This window comes from Cyprinus carpio, chromosome B1 (assembly GCF_018340385.1).
Source record: "Cyprinus carpio isolate SPL01 chromosome B1, ASM1834038v1, whole genome shotgun sequence".
In the NCBI taxonomy this organism is placed as follows: domain Eukaryota; kingdom Metazoa; phylum Chordata; class Actinopteri; order Cypriniformes; family Cyprinidae; genus Cyprinus; species Cyprinus carpio.
The window spans coordinates 3,771,404-3,790,692 of NC_056597.1; the positions used below are offsets into that span (position 1 = coordinate 3,771,404).

Sequence of the window (19,289 nt, forward strand, 5' to 3'; positions counted from 1 at the left end):
TATACCTGTGCGACTTCTTTTGTTTTGCATCATGATGGCCATGTAAACATTTACAGATCTGAGTGAAAGGAACTAAAATCACATCCTTGAAAATAAATTCAGTATACTTTATAAACATATGATTTTTTTTCTGAAAGACAGCACAGTATACTTAATATACTGTCTCCCTTTATATGATGATATATATTTCTGACTATAATTAGCATTTGCTGCTCATTGTTGTGTGAATAATAAGGTGGAACCAGGCTGCAGGCACAAACTGCCTGAACAGACCACAAGAACATTTCATCAGCTTTAAAATAGTGTATCAGTCACTGTAATTAGTGTTTGTGCACTAATAGCAAATACCAGAACTGAAGTTTATAGATGGAGCTATTATTTAAAAGGTAATTAGCTTTCAAATCAACAAAATAATGCATACATTTGCAAGCGCTGAGTAATATTAATTAACTACTGTATGTATTTACTTTAAGGCTATGGATGGGGTTAGGATTCGGTTTATGGTTATATGGTTACATTGTGCATAATTTACTGTAGTTACTATTGTAAGTACTGGTAACGTGTAATTACATCACCTTAAAATAAATAAATATTAGTTTTGTTTGTTGTTTAGGGTGGTTATGGGTTAGGTAGTTAATGCTATTTATTATTTAATGGCCTTTAAGTATTCTAATGTAAAATAGCTAATGTTTTTCCATGCACATTTATTGCAGAGCTCAAAGGAAGCATTTGCTGACTGTCTGGAAGTCTTTGTGTTTACCGTAACTGTAGCACAGAGAGTGTCAAATTCAAGGCTACTTATGACTCCTGTAAATATAGACAGTGTCAGAGGATATGTCTGTGTGCTATGCCTCAGGGTAACTGAGACAGATTCTTCCAGAGACTGTTCTGGATGATGATGATTTATTATGCAGATATATGTAGTGAAAACCCCATTCAGAGCATTATTAGCATTATTGGCCATATATCAAAATTATACAAATTCAATAAATCACCAATGACAGAAGTTTGAAATAAATATGCATTTTATGTGGACAATTTGTGTACACTATATTTTGAAGCTACAAGCAAAAGTTCTAACACTGTTAATATAATGATAAACATCAGCCAAAAGACAGAAATACATTTCACAAAACAAATGTTCAGAAATGTATATTAACAGTATTGTTATTATTATTATTATTATTATTACAGTACAAACTAGATTTCAGGCATTTAGCACATTATATTTACATGGCTGTTTCCACCATTGATCTATCCCTGATCAATTTGTGATTTCAATTTTAAAATGATTGATTTTACTGTTATACAACAAAGCTTTGTGAGATTTCATAGAATCTAGAGTGCAAAATATTTCACCAGAAAAAAAAGTAACCTAAAATTAATTTGATGCTGTACTAAATATATTAACGCAGTCTTAGAAAACTGGTAATGTTTCACAGTATAATCATGCATAATGTTAGTGAAAATCACTGTAACATACTGGATGTATCAATAAATGTACTAATTGTACAATGTATATTCTTATATTTTTATATGCGTATTGTTTTGCAAATTGTACAAAGAGTCTTCATCAATAAATACAAATTAATTTCTGCGTTTTGATGTATAGTCCACACTGTATTTTTTCAGTTTGTGGTTACATTGTAATGATATAGGTGATATAACTAAACACATTATAACACATATAGTATAATGTGCTATGTGGACTTCAACCCAACAGAACAGTTTAATTCTGATGACGATTATAAATGCTGCCTCACATGTTTTGTTAAATAATCTTCAGTTCTGAGGCATCACTTAAAAAAAAATGATATGTGGAAATTGCTGTCCCAAGAACAGCAGTTCAAAATTCACTTCAAAGAATACAAGGAATACTAACACACAAACTAGACATCTACACACACCCTATACCTCAATCAGGCTCATTGGGATTGGGTAACAAGAAGGGCTTGAATCTGTGTTACAGATCGTCAGACTCAGGGATCTCAAAAGGCTCCACAGAGACAGTGGGTAAAATGAGAGGCGTGCCATCGGAGATCCATCCCTGGGCAGTCCTGTTGAAAGTGGGTCGCTTGGCTGTAGGATCCTGGAGCTCGGGGTACCGAGGAACATTCAAGTCCACCTCTGGAAGCTTAAAGGTGATCCCTCGTGGTGCTTTTTCGAAACCCCCAAATGGTGTAGCCACCCTAAGAAACAGAGATTTAATTACTGACATATCTGTATTGGTTTCTGTTCTACTGCTGGAACTTTGGACAGTTTCTTTAAGTTTCTTGCATTTATATTTATACACACTGTATATTATCAGTATGTCATAAAATATTATGATGTTAACTCTCATTAAACTTTTTTAATGATAGATATGATACATTTAAAATAAACCAATATAACCTTTAAAACACTGTATTTGTATTTTCAAGATTTTTTTTAATCTTGTTGTTATTATTTTGTTGTTTTGTTTTGTTTGGGGTTTTTTTTGTGATGAAATATATCATTTTGAGTAAAATCATTTTAATTTGATCCCATTTTAAATCAATGCCAATTTAAGGGATCAAAGTTCCTAATGAATTAATAAATTTTTCACATATGAATAATTAGTTATATGGATATTGAGACTGCACCTCCTGTTTATCTCCTCATGATGGTGCTGTGTTGTGCAGATACATTATTGCAGGACTGAATATATCCACTTTGTGAAAAAGATCAACAGTGCACTATAAAAAAATGGTAACTATGCTAACTATCTTTAATCTATATTTGATGATAAATATGATAACTTAAAAAGAAACCAGCATAACCTAATACATTGTATTTGATTTTTCTAAAATTAAAATTAAACTAAATATGACATTTTTGTTGGAAGCAGTATTCACATGCATGTTGCATGATTTGGCGTTATGAAAAAAAAAAAATGCAATACCTATTAAAGCTTTTGTAGTCAGGCAGATCTGTTTTAGGCTCAGGCACTGGCATTTGAACTTTAAGTGTGTCGGCCAGTGTGGGGTCATTGATGATGGCCTCTTCCCAGGGGGAGTGGTAGGATTTTGGCATAGCTGTGGCATTGAACCTCTCTGGAGGAATGTTTGTCAGTGGACCTCCATATCCTGCAAAAACAACAGTTTGTTGACTATGTTTCATGTTACAGTTTGATGATCTGGAGTTCTTGAGATAGTGTAGCCTCTGTAAAGAATATCTTATGTAGAACACACCATATAAATTGACAGGCACTGACCTAAATTAAGATGAAAGGAGTAGAACTAAACCAAATCAGGCATATTAAAACTGTAACAAAATGAACTGCACCACAATGAAACCTAAAAAACCTAATTAAAAATCCAGTTTTGTCTTGGATTTAGTAGTGCAATATGGTTTTAAGTAAAAGCATCATGCATTTATTGAACATTCACAGAGTAAAACCGACACTCATACAGTGCACTTTTTAACCCGTTTAAAGTCACTCAGAGTGATTCACTTAGCTAGAAATAGAAGGTGAGTTGTGGGGTGTCATGTGCTGTCACTATCATATTCTCTCTTCAATCTCTCTGATTCTATTGCACTTACTCTTTCACAGATGATACGAGGCTTTGTACGCATCTTACAAGCTAGTCAGGGTGGATAACAAGAGTAAAGCTTGAGTAGTGCAATCCTCCAGACTCTGCCATTATGACATCCATTAATAATTCATATAAACCATGTTATTTAAACTGTTAAAATGAAACCATTTTGAAATAAAATTAGTTCTAAAACACAATTCATGTTTTGTTTTTGTTTTGTTTGTTTGTTTGTTTAATTCAGTGTGTTACTTCGTGTTTATTTGTAATTATTTGTAAAATTTAATAGCAATTTCTTAGTGAAAATAGTTTCAAAGCCATTTTTTTTGTGCATTACAAACATTGTTGATTTTGACATACCTGGTGCAATGTCCTGAGGGTTTGCTGGATTTCTGGGATCTGGTGTGTTTGGGGGTGTTTTTGATGCAACTCCTTTATTTGCTGAGTTTTCTGCATTGGCTTGATTTTCATTCTAAAAAGAAATGTCAGTTTCAACTTGGACATATAGCACCTCATCATGCATGTGTAGCAAGACATAAAATAAACTTTACAATTTTAATAATAATTTAAGATTGTGAACCAAGTAGCCTAAAAGTGACTTTGTTCCACTGTTAAAATCGTGCTGTGAAAACACAATATATTATTGACAGCAGCTTCTCCAATAAGGCAGAGGGCACTTAGGTAAATTGAGCCACGTTTGACACAGATTAATCTCCGTGCATATAATGCTTGATTCTCCCAAAGTGCACTTTTGTGTTGAAAGTAGTCTGTTCTATCACTCCATGTTAAAAAAAATATTAAACAAAAAGTTCAATGGAGGATTTTCACACTTCATCTCAACACCACTATTTCCAGATAAAATGGTAAGAGATCTCAGATCCTGGACTTCAACAAAATCATTATATCAAGAGCACTTTCACTACCATTGTGCCACAGCTCTGCTATACTTTTCTTTCACAAGTTATGATTGAAAACGTATTTACTATTTTACAACTATTTACTTTAAAATAATTCACTGCACAATATCCTTGACCTTGGACTGTTGTTTTAGTAGTAGTAGATTACTAAATCTGTTCAATTTAAGAGATACGGTGGTTTCTTGTACATTCATTTAATTATGTATACATTTACAGTTATATATAGTTACAGTGTACATTATAAATCCTTTGATTGAAACACATTAACAAGCTATCACGTATGTATAAATGCATTTTGGTACACAGTAGTGAGAATGAGCACACACACACACACACACACACACACACACACACACACACACACACACACACAACCACTTGAATAGTGATAAATGAAGTAGGTTGTCAGTCCTTTTTCAGGCCTGACCCTAAAGAAGGAACATTGGGAAGGACACGGGCACGTGGCATTTGCTATCTTCCATGTGTGGCTGCCATTCATTCAGCTGAGCACATGTCTGCTTTGCAAAGTAACCACACATATAGTAGTTTAACAAGCAAAGCACAATTATATAACAGAACAGTTTAGTCTTTCTAGGCTCAGTGTCAGTGATTAAGTGACAAGATCAACATCAAATTAGATATCTGAGCTCACATCAGAAGTAGGTTAGAAATTATTGGTATTATTAGTTCCACAAAATGTACTACGTTAATTTGCATCTTTTGATCTGCAATATAATGATTGTTATGCACAATATAAGCAAATAGACTTTGTTATGCATATAGGTTCAAGCCAGTGTAGATGCTACTTACATTAAACATGGCATTGGCTTCATTCTGAATGCTTTCAAACGTGTATTTGTCTGATCTCCGCTGTCGCATCTTAAAAAGACGTGACCCTCGGTTTGACAAGAGTGACAGTTCCTCCAGCATGATGTCTTTTGGAGTGGAAAGTTTCTTTCCCAGGTCCATAGTAAAACCTGCATTAATATCACACAATTGTTTTTTTTTTTTGTTTTTTTTTTACAAAATAATTTAACAGAGCCCTTTTCAAAACCTTGGATAACACTTTATAATAATTTATATGGCTTGTGACAATTTATATAGACAATAATTAATGATTTATAAAGACATTACTACAATATATCATGTAATAATGTCTGTTAATGACTTAATAGTGAATGATATGAAAGTTATTATGAAGTGAACTTTTAGATGCTTCATATGATTCATATTTGAATACATATTGTATGTGGGTGTCCTTTATTCAAACAACATGTCATGATATCAAGAAACCAAAAAATACAAAAGGTTATGGATACCTGTGTTAGATACACATGTTAGATACAGATTCTCACCTTAATAGAAACTGGCAAATTCATTATTAAAAGGTTAAATATGATGGTTATTAAAGTTTTATTAAAGGGAAATTATATAAGGTGCATGTCATATGCTATTGCTGCAGGAGCTTTTCAGCCATGCTGATGACGTTATTCTGAACATTTCCAAGATAATTCTAAAAATAACTTGATATTTAAAATAGAAATCGTTCATTTTGTGTGTGATCTTTAATGTTTAATGTTGATGTTTCAATATAAAATTTTTAATGTTAAATAAAATTGTACTTAATCTAAAAAGATATAACAAAAGGACTGTGAAAGGTTCAGGAGACTTTTTTTTAAACAGGAAAAGCTCTCTTGTTCTCCATGATCTTTATTCTGTTCTCATTTCAGCTCCAGCACAGCTGTCCTACCCCATCCTCCCAACTTTAGCCTCTGCAGAAATAGCCTGTGACAATGACAGAGTGAATCCACTGCTACTGGCAGCAGAACATCCACACAAGATTATTTATGGCTAGAATGAGGCTGTGGCCCTGAACCACATTCTAAATGTTGGCGTTTCTCTCTGTGATTGGCAGCTACGTTCCGGGCTGTGCTCTGTAATCATTCAGTGCTGATCTGAGAGCAGGTTTTGATAGAAGGTTATACCGTTGGCACCACCATGGACCTCATGGCAAAGGGCAGCTGCCTGCTTCTTCCTCTCACGCACTGAGAGAGTGCTGAACTGTGACATGTTGGTTTAAAAGAGAATCCCAGTAGTGCTGCAATACATAAAGGACACAGATACCTGTAGTAGAACTATCTAAAGTCAGTTTATAGGATAATGTGATGAAAAGTCCCAAGAGAACATGTCTGAAAAAAAAAGTTTATACAGTAAGGATATAGCTTTTTAAATTAGATGGATTTGTCTGTTATTTTAACTACAATAGTCTATGTTTTTATTACATACAGTACATTGAAAAAATGTGTTGTCATTGTGAATTTAACTGAAATAAAAGTCTGTCTCTATATAGTATTTTTCTCTTCTAAATTAGGACTTTTGTGTATAAATGTTGAGGATTGCTATGGAGTTTCTGACCCCGACAATTTTAACAGTTAAGACTTGTATTAGTTACCAAAGAAAATTGTTTAGTTGTGTAAAAAGCCATATTTAGGCTTTCTAAACCACCGAAAATACCCTTCCATAACTGTCCTTAAAGTGTAAAGGGGATACTTACCTGACCACAAGCCAACTCTTTATACAGAGCAAGATGTCATATGTCATGAAGTGATATAAATCATGGTTATGCATGAGCTGGTGACGGAACATTGTGTCCAGGGTGTAGACTGGGTTACTGAGACTGATCAAAGCCAAAAGAAACTTTCTTGGCACAGTTTGCAAGGCCTTGCCATTCAATCCTTTTACTTGCTGCTCTCATTGAAAAGCTCAAAAAGATCAATCTCTAAAATTCTCTCTTTTTTTTGGTAACATTGCTAGTAATGCTTAAATTGATGTGTAAAAAAAAAAAAAAAAACACTAGTTTTTTAATGGTTGCATAATATTATCAGGATCTATATGCATACTTTATATTGCTGCGATTGCTGAAATTGCACAATTCAGAAAGAAATTCCTAAACAATCATTTTCATATTTATGTTCATTTGTTAGTGCTTCTGTTTTAGTTCATTCCATTATCATGTGCAGATTTATCCAATATCAGTCTTCTAAGAGAGTCGTCTAAAATACACCTCTGAGTATCTACGTTTTGTTACCACAGTTTAAGTGTCAGAACTGTCCACAAACACAACCCACAACTCCCAACACTGTTATAACACATGTCCATTATCATTATGTCCACACTGCACACAGTCTCTCAAGGAAGGCCATCTTACCTGTTAGATCTGCGTGTGTCTTGAGTTCTACCTGTACAAAGGAAGAGGTTACTTTAGGTAGATCGATCCGGCCTGATTTGTCTTTGTCTCGCACTCTGTTCTTGACTTGCACTGGGGTGGGGGTGTGTGCGGGTGTTAGTGGAACGCCAGCTTACATCAATAGGCTAATTTTAGCTGTGTTCAGCACTCAAACCTCTCACAATGGTATAAGTTGGTATGGAGGGGGAGGGAGGTGAACTGTATGCATGAGAATAAAGTCTACAAAGTCTGTGAATGAGTACTTTTTGTGTATGTGTGTAAAAGGTGACAAAGGTTTTTAGTCTGTGTAACTGTCAGCTGCAGAGGATGGGATCTTCTTGATTGTCATTTATGGCTGGCCTTCCAGAAGTATGAAGATCCTGCTCCTGCATTGTTACATAACACATCATCTTATATAGGACTCAGTACTGAGATAGTTGTCTGCTCCAAGCGGAAATCAAATAGGCCTAATCTATTTTGCAGTTTTATTGTCTGTAAAAAGATCTGATAGAATCAAAACGTTTAGTAGTAAACATTGGTAAATAGAACATTAACAGCATTTTTGGTCATTGTGCTTTAATAAAACTCTTTTTGCTTGATACATGTTAGGATAAGAATCCAAATTGTTTGTGGTTTCAAAAGTATTGTCAGGCTTTCTAAAACAAAAGAGTTTAAACAATGTGCATATTTAAATGAATTGCAGATGTTCATTCAGGTAGAAATAATACTCTGTGCTGTTTCTAGAGTTAGTATTGGAAAAAGGTTATTGATTCACACATTGACTTACACAGTAGAAAAACAGAAAATTCAACACATAAAATGAAATATTTTGTTTTGGCATTTTAAATCACACACTGAGCATTAGTTCTACAAGCAGTAATGGATTTACTATGAACTATGACTATGATGTGAGTCTATCCATGATAAAAATCTGCACGTTGACAATTAAACACATTTAATATGCCTCAATATCACCCAGAAACATAATTATGAGCATTTAAGTTGAACACACATACGATCAGAGATAAAGACATAATTAAAGATTAAGAACAATAAACATCACATTTCTATCCCTTCTGACATGATTTAAAATCATTGATGATTAATTAAAAAAAAAAAATGTTGTTCTGGAGGCTTGATCTTAACTGCCATATTTTAAATGGGTGAACTAAATTGCTTCAGTAGTTTAGATTAATCATTGTTACATACTGACTGCATTTGTCACAACTTAAAATATTAATTGTACAAGCTTATACAAAAAAAAAAAAAAACTAATCTAATCTAACACTCCCCTGGAAAAAACAAAACAAAAAATTTGCCTTCCCTTGATTTTTTTGCTCATACATATTGTAAAAGCTATAATGTGTATGAATATAATAATGCTATATAAATAAACTATAATAAGTGCTCACAAATAATCTAGTCCATGCAGTTCTCAACAAGGGTGCCTCAGTAAAGAGGGCTGCAAGATCATTTAAACATCTTTAGGTTATTTAATAATATTAAATGATATTAAAATAATGCCACTTACACTGCCATTCAAAATTCAGCTTAGCATCACAGGAATAAATTATATTTAAAATTGAATTAAAATAGAAAAACTGTTATTTTAAGTTGTAATAATATTTCACAATATTTTTATTCTTATTTTTTGAGTTTCATTCCACACCCATCCAGTCCAAATTTTACTGAGTATGTACACAGCATTCAGCATTAAAATATCTATAAATGTAATGCTCAGTTTCTGTAAAGTGATATTTTTTAATCAAATCTGGTGTTTTTGTCATTCATTGTTTAAAAATGTTGGGTTATTTTTGCTCTCTTGGATCTTGAAAGCAACTGGGGTGGAAAATGAAAGGTTTTTCATGTTAAGGGTAAATTATTTCATAAACCTTCTTTTTAAAAATCAGCATGGACAGACAAAAAAACTTGGTAAGTGAGGTTTATGTTTATAGATATGAAAATAAAACAAACAATAACAATATGGCCCTTTTTATATTGCATATAATATGAGATATATATTGTGATTTATTTTGATCACTCAAAATATTTAATTACAGTTTCCAACTGACTCTATGCAATTGTGGACAGTTTGTGTGAAGTGTGAAATTTCTGGGCAGAGAACTACCCCTGCTGTACCTGCTGCTGGTCACCAGAGGCTGTGCAGGACGGAAAGGCGGCCCATATATTGGTTCTTTTGGCACTGAAGAAAAGCTGTTGGTAGGGGATGTAACAGCTATTACAGGCTCCATCTCCTGTGGGCCACCAACAGACTCATAGAAAACTCTTTGCTTCCATTCTGCTGGTGTTTCTGGTAATGATTTTCTATGAGTAGCAGAAATTTTGGACTCATCAGGACCAAAGGGGCTTTGAGAAACTGCCTCCACAGAGGAGCGTGTTTTTTTGGGCTGTTCCACCCATGAATATTGTCTGTTCAGTAAATGACGTGTTGAATTGACACCTGGTGTGGACACAGGGGAAGTGGGAGACACAGAGGACAGTCTCTGGGGGAAAGACAAGGAACGGCTCCTGCTGAATCTCTAGAGAAAGAAAAATAGACATTCACAATTTTTTTTTTAGTAAATATACACACATAAATAAATATACACAAGTTTGCAAATATGAGCAAATAGTCACAAATTCTTTTGTAACAAATTGTCACTTCTGTATTTCTTACAATACTTTTTCCAGCAAACAAATAAATGGAAACATGCATTTTGACTGCCCTCTTCTGGACTATGTCTGTAAATGCTATTTAGAGACATTGCTAATTTTGGTTCAGGGGAGGTCAGGGTTGGTTGGCACAGGATTAATTCTGGGTTATAATTAGATACTGTCAAAATATTTTTTTGGAGTGGTTGCACTCTTCAAGCTTACTGATTCTATGAAGACATGAAAGTTAGAGACTGCCTGGTATACACAATGCACAGCATAAATGAGTACACCCCCTCTAAAACTTAACAAATTCAGCAGTTATTCTTTACGTAGAAGACATGTTAAGGGTTCTTTGGAGATATAATGTTCCAACAAGTCTGCTTGATCAATTACAAAAAAATAAATAAATAAATAAAATAATAATAATATTAATAATAATTCAGGAAAATAAGATTGTCTTATCAAAGTGGTAAAATGTTGTGTTGCAAAAATGAGTACACCCTCCTGAAACTTACAAAATAAAACTAAAAAAATGTTGATCAACAGGTAAATATGTTGAAACAAAACTTTTAAAGACAAGTGTTATATAGCCCACTGAATCATACTTGGACTTAATGCTGACAACAATGGGAGAGAACTGCCAAGAGACTTATTTCATAGCACAAAAGAGGACAATGGTACTATAGGAATACCAAATCATTGTTTTAAGTGTGAAAATATAGCAAAAGTAACACAGACATTCAAAAACAATGGACTTGTGACAAGGCCCCTGAAATAATCAGGCTTTCAATTTAAGTTTTCATTTAGTGATGAGTGTTTTTTTTTTTTTTTTTTTGCTAAAAAAAAAGAGCATAAGAAATATCATGTAAGTGTCTCAGAGCCAGCAAAAGCTATGAAAAGAGTGACTGTTTATCTCACAGAGTAAGATGCAGCCTGCAGAAGTGACATGCATGGTTGTTGTCACCACAGGAACTACCTACTGTAGCCAAAGCACAATAAACTCATTTAACCTTTTCCAAGGCCCATATTTACAAAATATACTGTTACGTTCCCATTTTATAATTAATCTAGGGGAATTGAGAAATACGTAACAAAATGAAAGTCCACATGGAGCCTCTCATCTTTGTCCCAGCCCTAAAGAACACTGCCAACCACTAAAAGATCCACTACAATTTGATTTATTACATAAAGTAATAACAGGAACAAAAAAATGGCACCCTCCTCCCTACAAATTTTAAAGTAGTCAATTTAACCAATATTAAAGGGATACTCCACCCCAAAATGAAAATTTTGTCATTAATCATTTACTCCCATGTTGTTCCAAACCCATAAAAGCTTTGTTCGTCTTCGGAACACAATTTAAGATATTTTGGATGAAAACCGGGAGGCTTGTGACTGTCCCATAGACTGCCAAGTAAGTTACACTGTCAAGGTCCAGGAAAGTATGAAAGACATCGTCAGAATAGTTGGTTGGTATGAAATTTCGTTCCTAGAGAGCCGCAGTCCTGCAGAGTCCAGCTCTGACCCTAATCAATCACACCTGAACAAGCTAATCAATGTCTTCAGAATTACTAAGGCTATAGACAGGTGAGGTTTTTTTCAGGGTTGAAGCTGAACTCTGAAGGACTGCGGCTCTCCAGGACCGAACTTGCCTACCCCTGGAATAGTCCATCTGCCATCAGTGGTTCAACCGTAACATTATGAAGTGACGAGAATACTTTTTGTAAGCGAAGAAAACAAAAATAACAACTTTATTCAACAATTCCTTTGTCAACAGTCTCCTCTGTGTCTCTCCATATCACCGTATGCTGCGTATGCTCTTCGGTATCAGCCGCGCCACAAGGATGCTCTGTTTCTACGTTTATTTAGCTTTGAAAGAAAACAGCGCATCCTTGGGGCTTACGGTTGAACCACTGATGGCAGATGGACTATTCTGACGATGTCTTTCTCATCCCAGTCCCAGCCCTATAAGGAACACTGCCATCCGCTAAAAGATCCACTACAATTTGATTTATTACATAAAGGAATAAAAGGAACAAAGCAAAAAGGCTTCAGGAGGGGGCATAGCCAAAATAAACTAAACAGTATCTTACTCAATTTTAAATCTAGCTTACCTAACACAGGGAAAAATAAAAATAACATAAACTCTTGACTGTCAGACCCCAAATTACGTCACAGGACGTAACAATACACTTCTGGGAATTCATACTCTGGTCTCAAGAGACCAAGTCAATCATTTTAGATCCAAAAGCATCCAAAATGTTCTGGTGTTGCTAGAGGAGGCATACAGTGAGAAGTGTCTGATTCCCACAGTGAAGTTCAATGGTAGAAAAAACTCTTATATAGGGATGAAAGAGTACTAAGGGAGTGCTATATGAATGCTGTCATTAATAAACACACCACTGTGTGATGTAATACAATAAACTTGAAAAAGAAGATGCTACCCTCTCCTCATTCCCTGAGTTCTTGGCCATTTTATCAACATGACAATGATGATATGCATTCTTTCAATGTGAAAATCCTTCAGTGGACATGTATTTCACCCAGTCTTAACATTCTTTAGCACCTGTGGAGGATTCTGTAGAGACAAATTGAGCAACACTCCCCATTAAAGACCAGAGTATTTAAGGAGGTCAGCCAGGAGTTAAACAGGACAGACGTGGCAATTCGTCTTTAACTTGTATGCTCAGTGCCAAGAAGGATTGAGTTTACATAATTTTGTATTAAAAGTTTACACAATTTTTCACTAAAAAAGTTTATATTCTCTCAGTTTGGGAAGGTGGGGAAACTTGACAGAAAAAAAAGAAAGAAAACTGTTGATGTCAAATCATAGAAAACGCTCATTTCGCTCAAGTGATGTCATTAAAATGTGTTTTTTTAGTCTGTTTGGTGTTGAGTTGGGGGTGAGGTTATTTCAGCACTTACCTCTGGTTAGAGGCACCTGACTAGTTAAGAAGTGTAAGACCAGTAAGATCAGATGGCTAAGCAGAAGTGGTGTCTTAATAGGGTTTGTGTGTTTCAAACATGGTGGAGGCAAGAGCTATTTTTAAAATGAGCTATGTGCAGAGTTAAGAAAACCACAGCCTCAGTCCGCTGCAAGATACCCATACCCATAGTATATCAACAATCTGTGAAGAACAAAATTATTCTGATAGAATACAGACCTGTTAATACTGTTCAAAATGATGGTTTTCCAATGGAAAACCTTATCATTTAAGTTTGTTTGAAGATTTTTTTGTGTTATTAATATGTAGTATTTGTTGACCCAGTATCATACTTTTTGATACAAGGTGTATTGTTATTGCTTTTTTCCTTTATGGACTGGTCTTTGTGGGACTTTACCAGATAGAAAGCAGAGTAACATGAGGGAAATACCAGAAAGAGAACTCATGGAACAATTGGCAAGCAATTAGAGAGCAGAGAAAGTACTGGAAAGCAAATAGAGAGCACAGAAAGCATTAAGTGAAACAGGGCTGATGGAAATATTTATTAAACAGAAGAATCAGGACGTGCAATAGTTTTGAAATGACAAGAGGAAATAACAGAAGTAACAGTTCATAATGATATTTGAATTAGTAAATATAAATATGCTAAGAGTATTCTGTAAACTCATTGTTCACTGTATCTGAACAGCAGTGCCTGCTAAATGCATAACTATTTAATTTAAAAAATATATAACACAAATAAAGTATTCTGAATTATATTATTAGATTGACTTCAAATGTCAAAAAAAAAAAAAAAAAAAAAATTTAAGATAGTGATTAAATCTGATTTGGAGGTTTGACAAAATTGCAAAGCAGGCTCAATCCAAGGGGAGATCTAGTATATTGACCTGAAACATTGCATTTAATGCTTTTAACACAGATTATTTCATTGGTGCTTTGCCTGGCCAGACAACATGGCTGACAAAGTTTACATTCCTTTTTACCATCCAGGAACACTTGGCATAATGTGGTAAATGTGTTGTGTTGCTATACACAAGACAAAATGTTTAACAGTTTTTCTCTAAAAAATTAAAAATAAACAAAATAAACTTAACTGTCATTAATGTGGAAACATATCACAGTAAAACTGAAACTAATAAAAAAAATCCATCTAATCTATAAATGATCTAAATAGTACAACTGTTTTATAATGTATGAAATTCTTATTTTGTGCATTGATCTAGAAAGAGTCATTTAAAGGGTTATGACTTCAGGAAACAAATTTTCTTGGATCTTGGTTCTATAAAACTCAAACTAATAAAACTGCAAAAACAGCACTTTTTGAATCTGCCAAAACATATATATGCTAAAAAAAAGAAAAAAAGAAGAAAAAAAAAACTAAATTAATGTTGCAAAATTACTGGTTTCCATTTCTTGCCTCCAGTGTTTGACATTTTGGCCGAAAACTTTGGTCTTGGAGCTACTAGTGATGCACACCGTGATGCATATTCATTATTCATGGGTAAAGAAAACCCTACACAGACATTGCCCCCAGAGACACCAGGAGGCAGGGAGGAGTTTGAGATGCCTTTGTTTTTAGGGCCATCATGCATGGCTATTTTTTTCCCATGTAACTGATGTGGAATAATGGTGGCTTCATTTGATGTAGACTGACGAACAAAGGGGTATGGAACACTTACCTCTCCAGTGGCTTTAGATGGATTTTGCTTAACTGACTGCAAACTATTTGGGGAGGGGGAGAATGCTGTAGAGGGCTCATAAGCAATGGACTGGAAACTGGTAGGTGTTTGAGCAGAAGTTTGCTTAGACTCTGTAGGGGGAACTGCTTCCTTGGCCTCTGGAGTGGAGTTGTAGGTGAAAAGCGAGGAATTCAACTGATATGGCTGATGTTTCATAACATCCAGAACATTGAGATGTTTGGGTGGTGGATTCTTCTTCTCCTTGTTTGCTTTAGACTTTATCTTTGGACTAGTTGCAGGAGGAGGTTGTTTAACTGCTGCAAGGGGATAAAAAGGGGACAAAATAGGATTGTAGGAGACTGGAGGTGGGGCACGGACATTAGAAGAGTATTTCCAGGTGCTTGGCATTGAAAGTGTTGGCGATGAGGATGTGGCTTTGTTGGCTCTCACAGTCTCATTGTCCACCACAAATTTTTCCATACGGGACTGTCTTCGGGCAAACAGTTCAGCTCCTTTTCCTTTAAGGTTCAGTCCCTCAGAAGCACCTGCATCTGATGAGTATCCTTTAGGAGATGATGATGGAGCCTTAGATCCCTGAAAGTATGTGCTCAGGTGTTGGGGTGGGCAGGAAGCAACAGAGTTACCATCACTTGATCTAATCCATGATGTTTTAGACTGGGAAGGACCAGCACGGAGTGAATCTGGTGTATGTTTTGCCTGATGTGGTTCTGGAGTCCAGGCTGGTTGATGCAGATCTGGCGTGTGGGATGGAACCCAAGCAGGTGATGCCTTCTGTGGTATAGGTTGAGATGACAATGGGGGCCAGGCTTTTCCAGCAGGCTGCTTTGGTGGGTTTTGTTGGGGTACTGCCTGCACCTGGGTGTGCCCCATAGCTGGAACTGAGCTTGATGCTGCAAGGGGACTCTGAGACACGGCACGACCCTCTGCAGACCAAGGAGGGTGAGCTGGGTTGATGGCAGGTTTGGGTAGGACAGGTGGAGGGTTTTTCTGTTTGATTGTTGGAGCTTGCATGAAATTGCATGCTTCTGCACCCAGACTGAAGAAGTCTTCTTCTGGAACTGACTCTGTTAAGGACTTCTGAAGCAGAGGCTTCTCTTTTGAGTCTGTCTTGTTTGCTCCTCTCCTTTTAGATTCTGGCAGGATCCCTGTTTTAATTGCAGGTATAGCAATACGTTCATCACGTGAAGCAATGATGTCTGATGTGGGGGACCAAACCTGTGGGGTTGTGTTTACTGGAACAGGAACCTTGAATATGTTTTCGGGTTTCCTAGATGTTGGGCTTGAGACACCGCTGACTGGTGAAAAAGTTTTTTGTCCTTGATTAAGACCACCCAGAAAGGGCTTAGCAGTTCTGTTGGAGACAAGGGATCTGGAAACAGCCAAACCTTGATATGGATCCAGACCATTCATACCGTTTTCTGATTGTGGTAACATCTGTTGCTGAAATGACTGGTCTTGATACTGTTGTTGTTGCCTTATATAGATATCTTGTGGGGCTTGTATACTTCTTTCCTGCTGAGGAGGTTTAACAGTTTTGCCTTCTGGTTCATCAAATGCATCCACTGGTGTGCCTTTTCGTCTCATTTCCTCTTGTTCTGCAGAAAGCTCATCCATCCTTTGACGCCTCTTGGCAAACATAAAGACTCCCTTTCCTTTTGTCTGTGGAAGATGCTCCATTGTTTCCAAGTTTGACTTGGTATGTACTTTGAAATTCTGTTGTAGCTCAAATCAGTTCTGTGGTATTAAAAGAGCAGGATTGTTCTCAGAATCAGTGGAAATCTGTCCTGACTTACTTTGTAGTGTACAATCTCATTCTCTTCCTGAAATCGATCTTTGAGAAGCTGTGCCGGTAGCTAACCAGTGTGAAGCTTCTGACCCTTTTTTGATGCCCTTTTTTATGTTTAAATTTAGAGCTGTCTCACTGACTGTGCCTCACTCCATCTTAGTCCTGTGAAAGAAAAAATAGAACAAGGAAATACAGAAAATGGCATGAGAGTTATGAAGAATGGAATTACACAACTCAATACAGGAATTATTTAAAAAATTGACCAGGTTCATACATTAACAACATAATGCAACATGGCATCATGGTGCACCTTGAATTTTCCATAGGTCATCTCATAATAACCATAGTAAATAAATTAAGCATTAATAGTATTATTACACAATTTTGATGTTATGTCATTTTTTATTGAAGTGGCATTTAGATAACAAGATTAAAATTGAGTGAGCACTTTTTTTCTTTTAGTTTACAATGATAAATTTCTCTGCATATTTTAATAAAACCATCAAAACGTCATCACACAAGCCTCAGTAGGATATTGTTTGCTGGGTTAGCTGAAAAACATTAAAGCTTTAACCATTTTAATTGACTAATTAAAGATTAATTCTACTAATCTAGTCTCTTGTCAGATACATTAACATCAAAACATTTCCAACAGCATGAATTATATCCAAATTCAATTTTCTCAAACAACTGATCTAATGCTATTTATCTATTTTAGAATACAGTTGTTTATTTCCTAAATTTAAGTGTATTCAAATGCAGCTTTAAATAATAAACAAGCATGATGGAAACCCTCATATTATTCTGAAGAAAATGAGCACACACTTACAGTTAATCCATGCATTCTATCTTCATAACAAACAAACTAAATAATAATAATAATAATAATAATTTTCTAAGGCTTACACTTTGGCTTTTCCAGCCTAGTCCAAAGCACCCTGACTTACTGAAAGCTTTTTTAGGTGAACAAACATTGTGAGAGGTCATAAAACTCCTTGGCTAACGTGGGTATCTGTGCAAACTGTGTCAGTGTTCTGTGGTGGGGTGGCAGGACTGTGAAAGACAGAGAGAGAGAGAGAGAGAGAGAGAGAGAGAGGTGGTGTCCACTATTTAACGGAGTCAGGTCTCATCACCAAGGGATCGTATGACAAATCTCTACTGACACATGCTGGTGTCTGTCAAGCCTGTGGCCTGAGGAATACTGCAGGGGCACACTTTTATTTAAGTATCTCTCAAATGTTGGTTTAGCATATGGCTTGCCTCATCCTTCCCAAACCATTACTAATACTGACAAAAGATTCGCAATTTAAAAAAAATAATAATAATAATAATTATATTTTACCTGTAGATGCCATTACTTCTTATTACATATTAAACCAGCAATTCTGACCTAATAGCAAAACTTAACAATCCTTGGTATTTTAATCTTTAAGGACATTTGTGCAAGTATAAAGCATATCACCATATTTAGAGGATGTATTGCCTAGTACAGCAACAGAAAACCCTATTTCAGAATTGGTTGGTTATTTCTGTCCAGGCACTCCAACTGTCAAGACATGCTCATGCAAGCAAGTACCTTAACCAGCCAAATGAAGAAATCTTAAAATAAAATGTGTCCTATAATATACTTTTTTATTTTAGATTTTTATTTGCTTTAATACACCATTTTAGGTATATAAGATTAAGTATATAAGGTATTAAATATTTAATGTATTCAAATTTACAGATTTCTTTTATTAGATAGCATTAGATAACAGTAGAATACTGACCATTACTGAAGAGGTAAAGAAAAAAAGAAAGAAAAAACAGACAGATATAGACAAGACAGCCACTGAAGGACAGATTTGGAGAAGGTTTTTGTCTTACGTGCATGTCTTGCTTGGTTTCTGCTGAGTCTGATCAGTTCCGTCAAGGAAGCAGTGCCCCACCACTCTGCCTACTCAGTACCCTGGACTTGAATTCCACTTGACACACAGAAGGTCCCACACCTCTCTCTCCTCCTTCTCCTTCGTCTCCTCCTCTTATTCTGCCTTTTTTCACTTCTTCAGTTTCCAAGAAATTAAAACGTTCCTGCTTCAGGTTCTTGCTGGGTTCTAGTGAGAACCTGTACTAAGAGCTGTAGTCCACTGGACTTTTTTGTTTTATCAGATATAGGGACACAGGTACTTTAAGGAGGGTCCATTGGTTTTTTGGGGGGAATGGGGAGTTTTCCTCTCATCCTGGAGAGGGTTTTAGGACTGGTGTAAAAGCACAGTGATAGAACAATCCTTTAAGTGACCAGAGGTGCTTGGTGGGGCTCTTGATGCTTGATAACATTTTCTGTTTCTCTACAATGAAAATAGAAAGATGCAGTGGGGCTGTCTGACCTTGTCCATGTGTCTGAGTTGACCTTAAGGCCATTCAAATAAAAAAAAATAATAATAATCCATGAACACAAATAACTTCGGTAACACTTATTAGACTATTAAGAGTTTTTCCTCAGTTGCTGCTTACTGATAGTAAGGTGGAT

The 19,289-nt window shown here is 35.6% G+C and overlaps 2 protein-coding genes across 3 annotated transcripts; both read right to left on the reverse strand.

The window, feature by feature from the left end:
- Nucleotides 1–1,007: 1,007 nt before the first annotated feature.
- On the reverse strand, nt 1,008–7,787 carry myoz2b (myozenin 2b). 2 transcript variants are annotated; one of them, XM_019110376.2, is made up of 6 exons: nt 7,677–7,787; nt 6,454–6,566; nt 5,279–5,445; nt 3,912–4,023; nt 2,921–3,104; nt 1,008–2,189 (listed from the first exon to the last, which is right to left on the reverse strand). In XM_019110376.2, the coding sequence occupies exons 2-6, from the start codon at nt 6,536–6,538 to the stop codon at nt 1,964–1,966; spliced, it is 774 nt and encodes a 257-aa protein (XP_018965921.1). In that variant the 5' UTR covers nt 6,539–6,566; nt 7,677–7,787; the 3' UTR covers nt 1,008–1,963. The 2 variants fall into 2 exon arrangements, with proteins under 2 accessions (XP_018965921.1, XP_018965930.1); XM_019110385.2 differs by lacking the exon at nt 6,454–6,566.
- A 378-nt stretch (nt 7,788–8,165) lies between these two features.
- synpo2b (synaptopodin 2b) lies at nt 8,166–18,796 on the reverse strand. The gene is made up of 3 exons (XM_042716282.1): nt 18,647–18,796; nt 14,974–16,942; nt 8,166–10,234 (listed from the first exon to the last, which is right to left on the reverse strand). The coding sequence occupies exons 2-3, from the start codon at nt 16,669–16,671 to the stop codon at nt 9,749–9,751; spliced, it is 2,184 nt and encodes a 727-aa protein (XP_042572216.1). The 5' UTR covers nt 16,672–16,942; nt 18,647–18,796; the 3' UTR covers nt 8,166–9,748.
- Nucleotides 18,797–19,289: the final 493 nt, after the last annotated feature.

Bases quoted from the DNA above. Each gene is read 5' to 3' on its own strand.
- myoz2b (XM_019110376.2), bottom strand. From the start codon at position 6,538: ATGTCACAGTTCAGCACTCTCTCAGTGCGTGAGAGGAAGAAGCAGGCA. The intron at 5,446-6,453 runs GTATAACCTTCT...ATATTAATGCAG, and splicing joins GGTCCATGGTGGTGCCAACG to GTTTTACTATGGACCTGGGA. The intron at 2,190-2,920 runs GTATTGCATTTT...TCTGTTTCTTAG, and splicing joins GACTACAAAAGCTTTAATAG to GGTGGCTACACCATTTGGGG.
- synpo2b (XM_042716282.1), bottom strand. From the start codon at position 16,671: ATGGAGCATCTTCCACAGACAAAAGGAAAGGGAGTCTTTATGTTTGCC. The intron at 10,235-14,973 runs GTAAGTGTTCCA...TTCTTTCTCTAG, and splicing joins CATCTAAAGCCACTGGAGAG to AGATTCAGCAGGAGCCGTTC.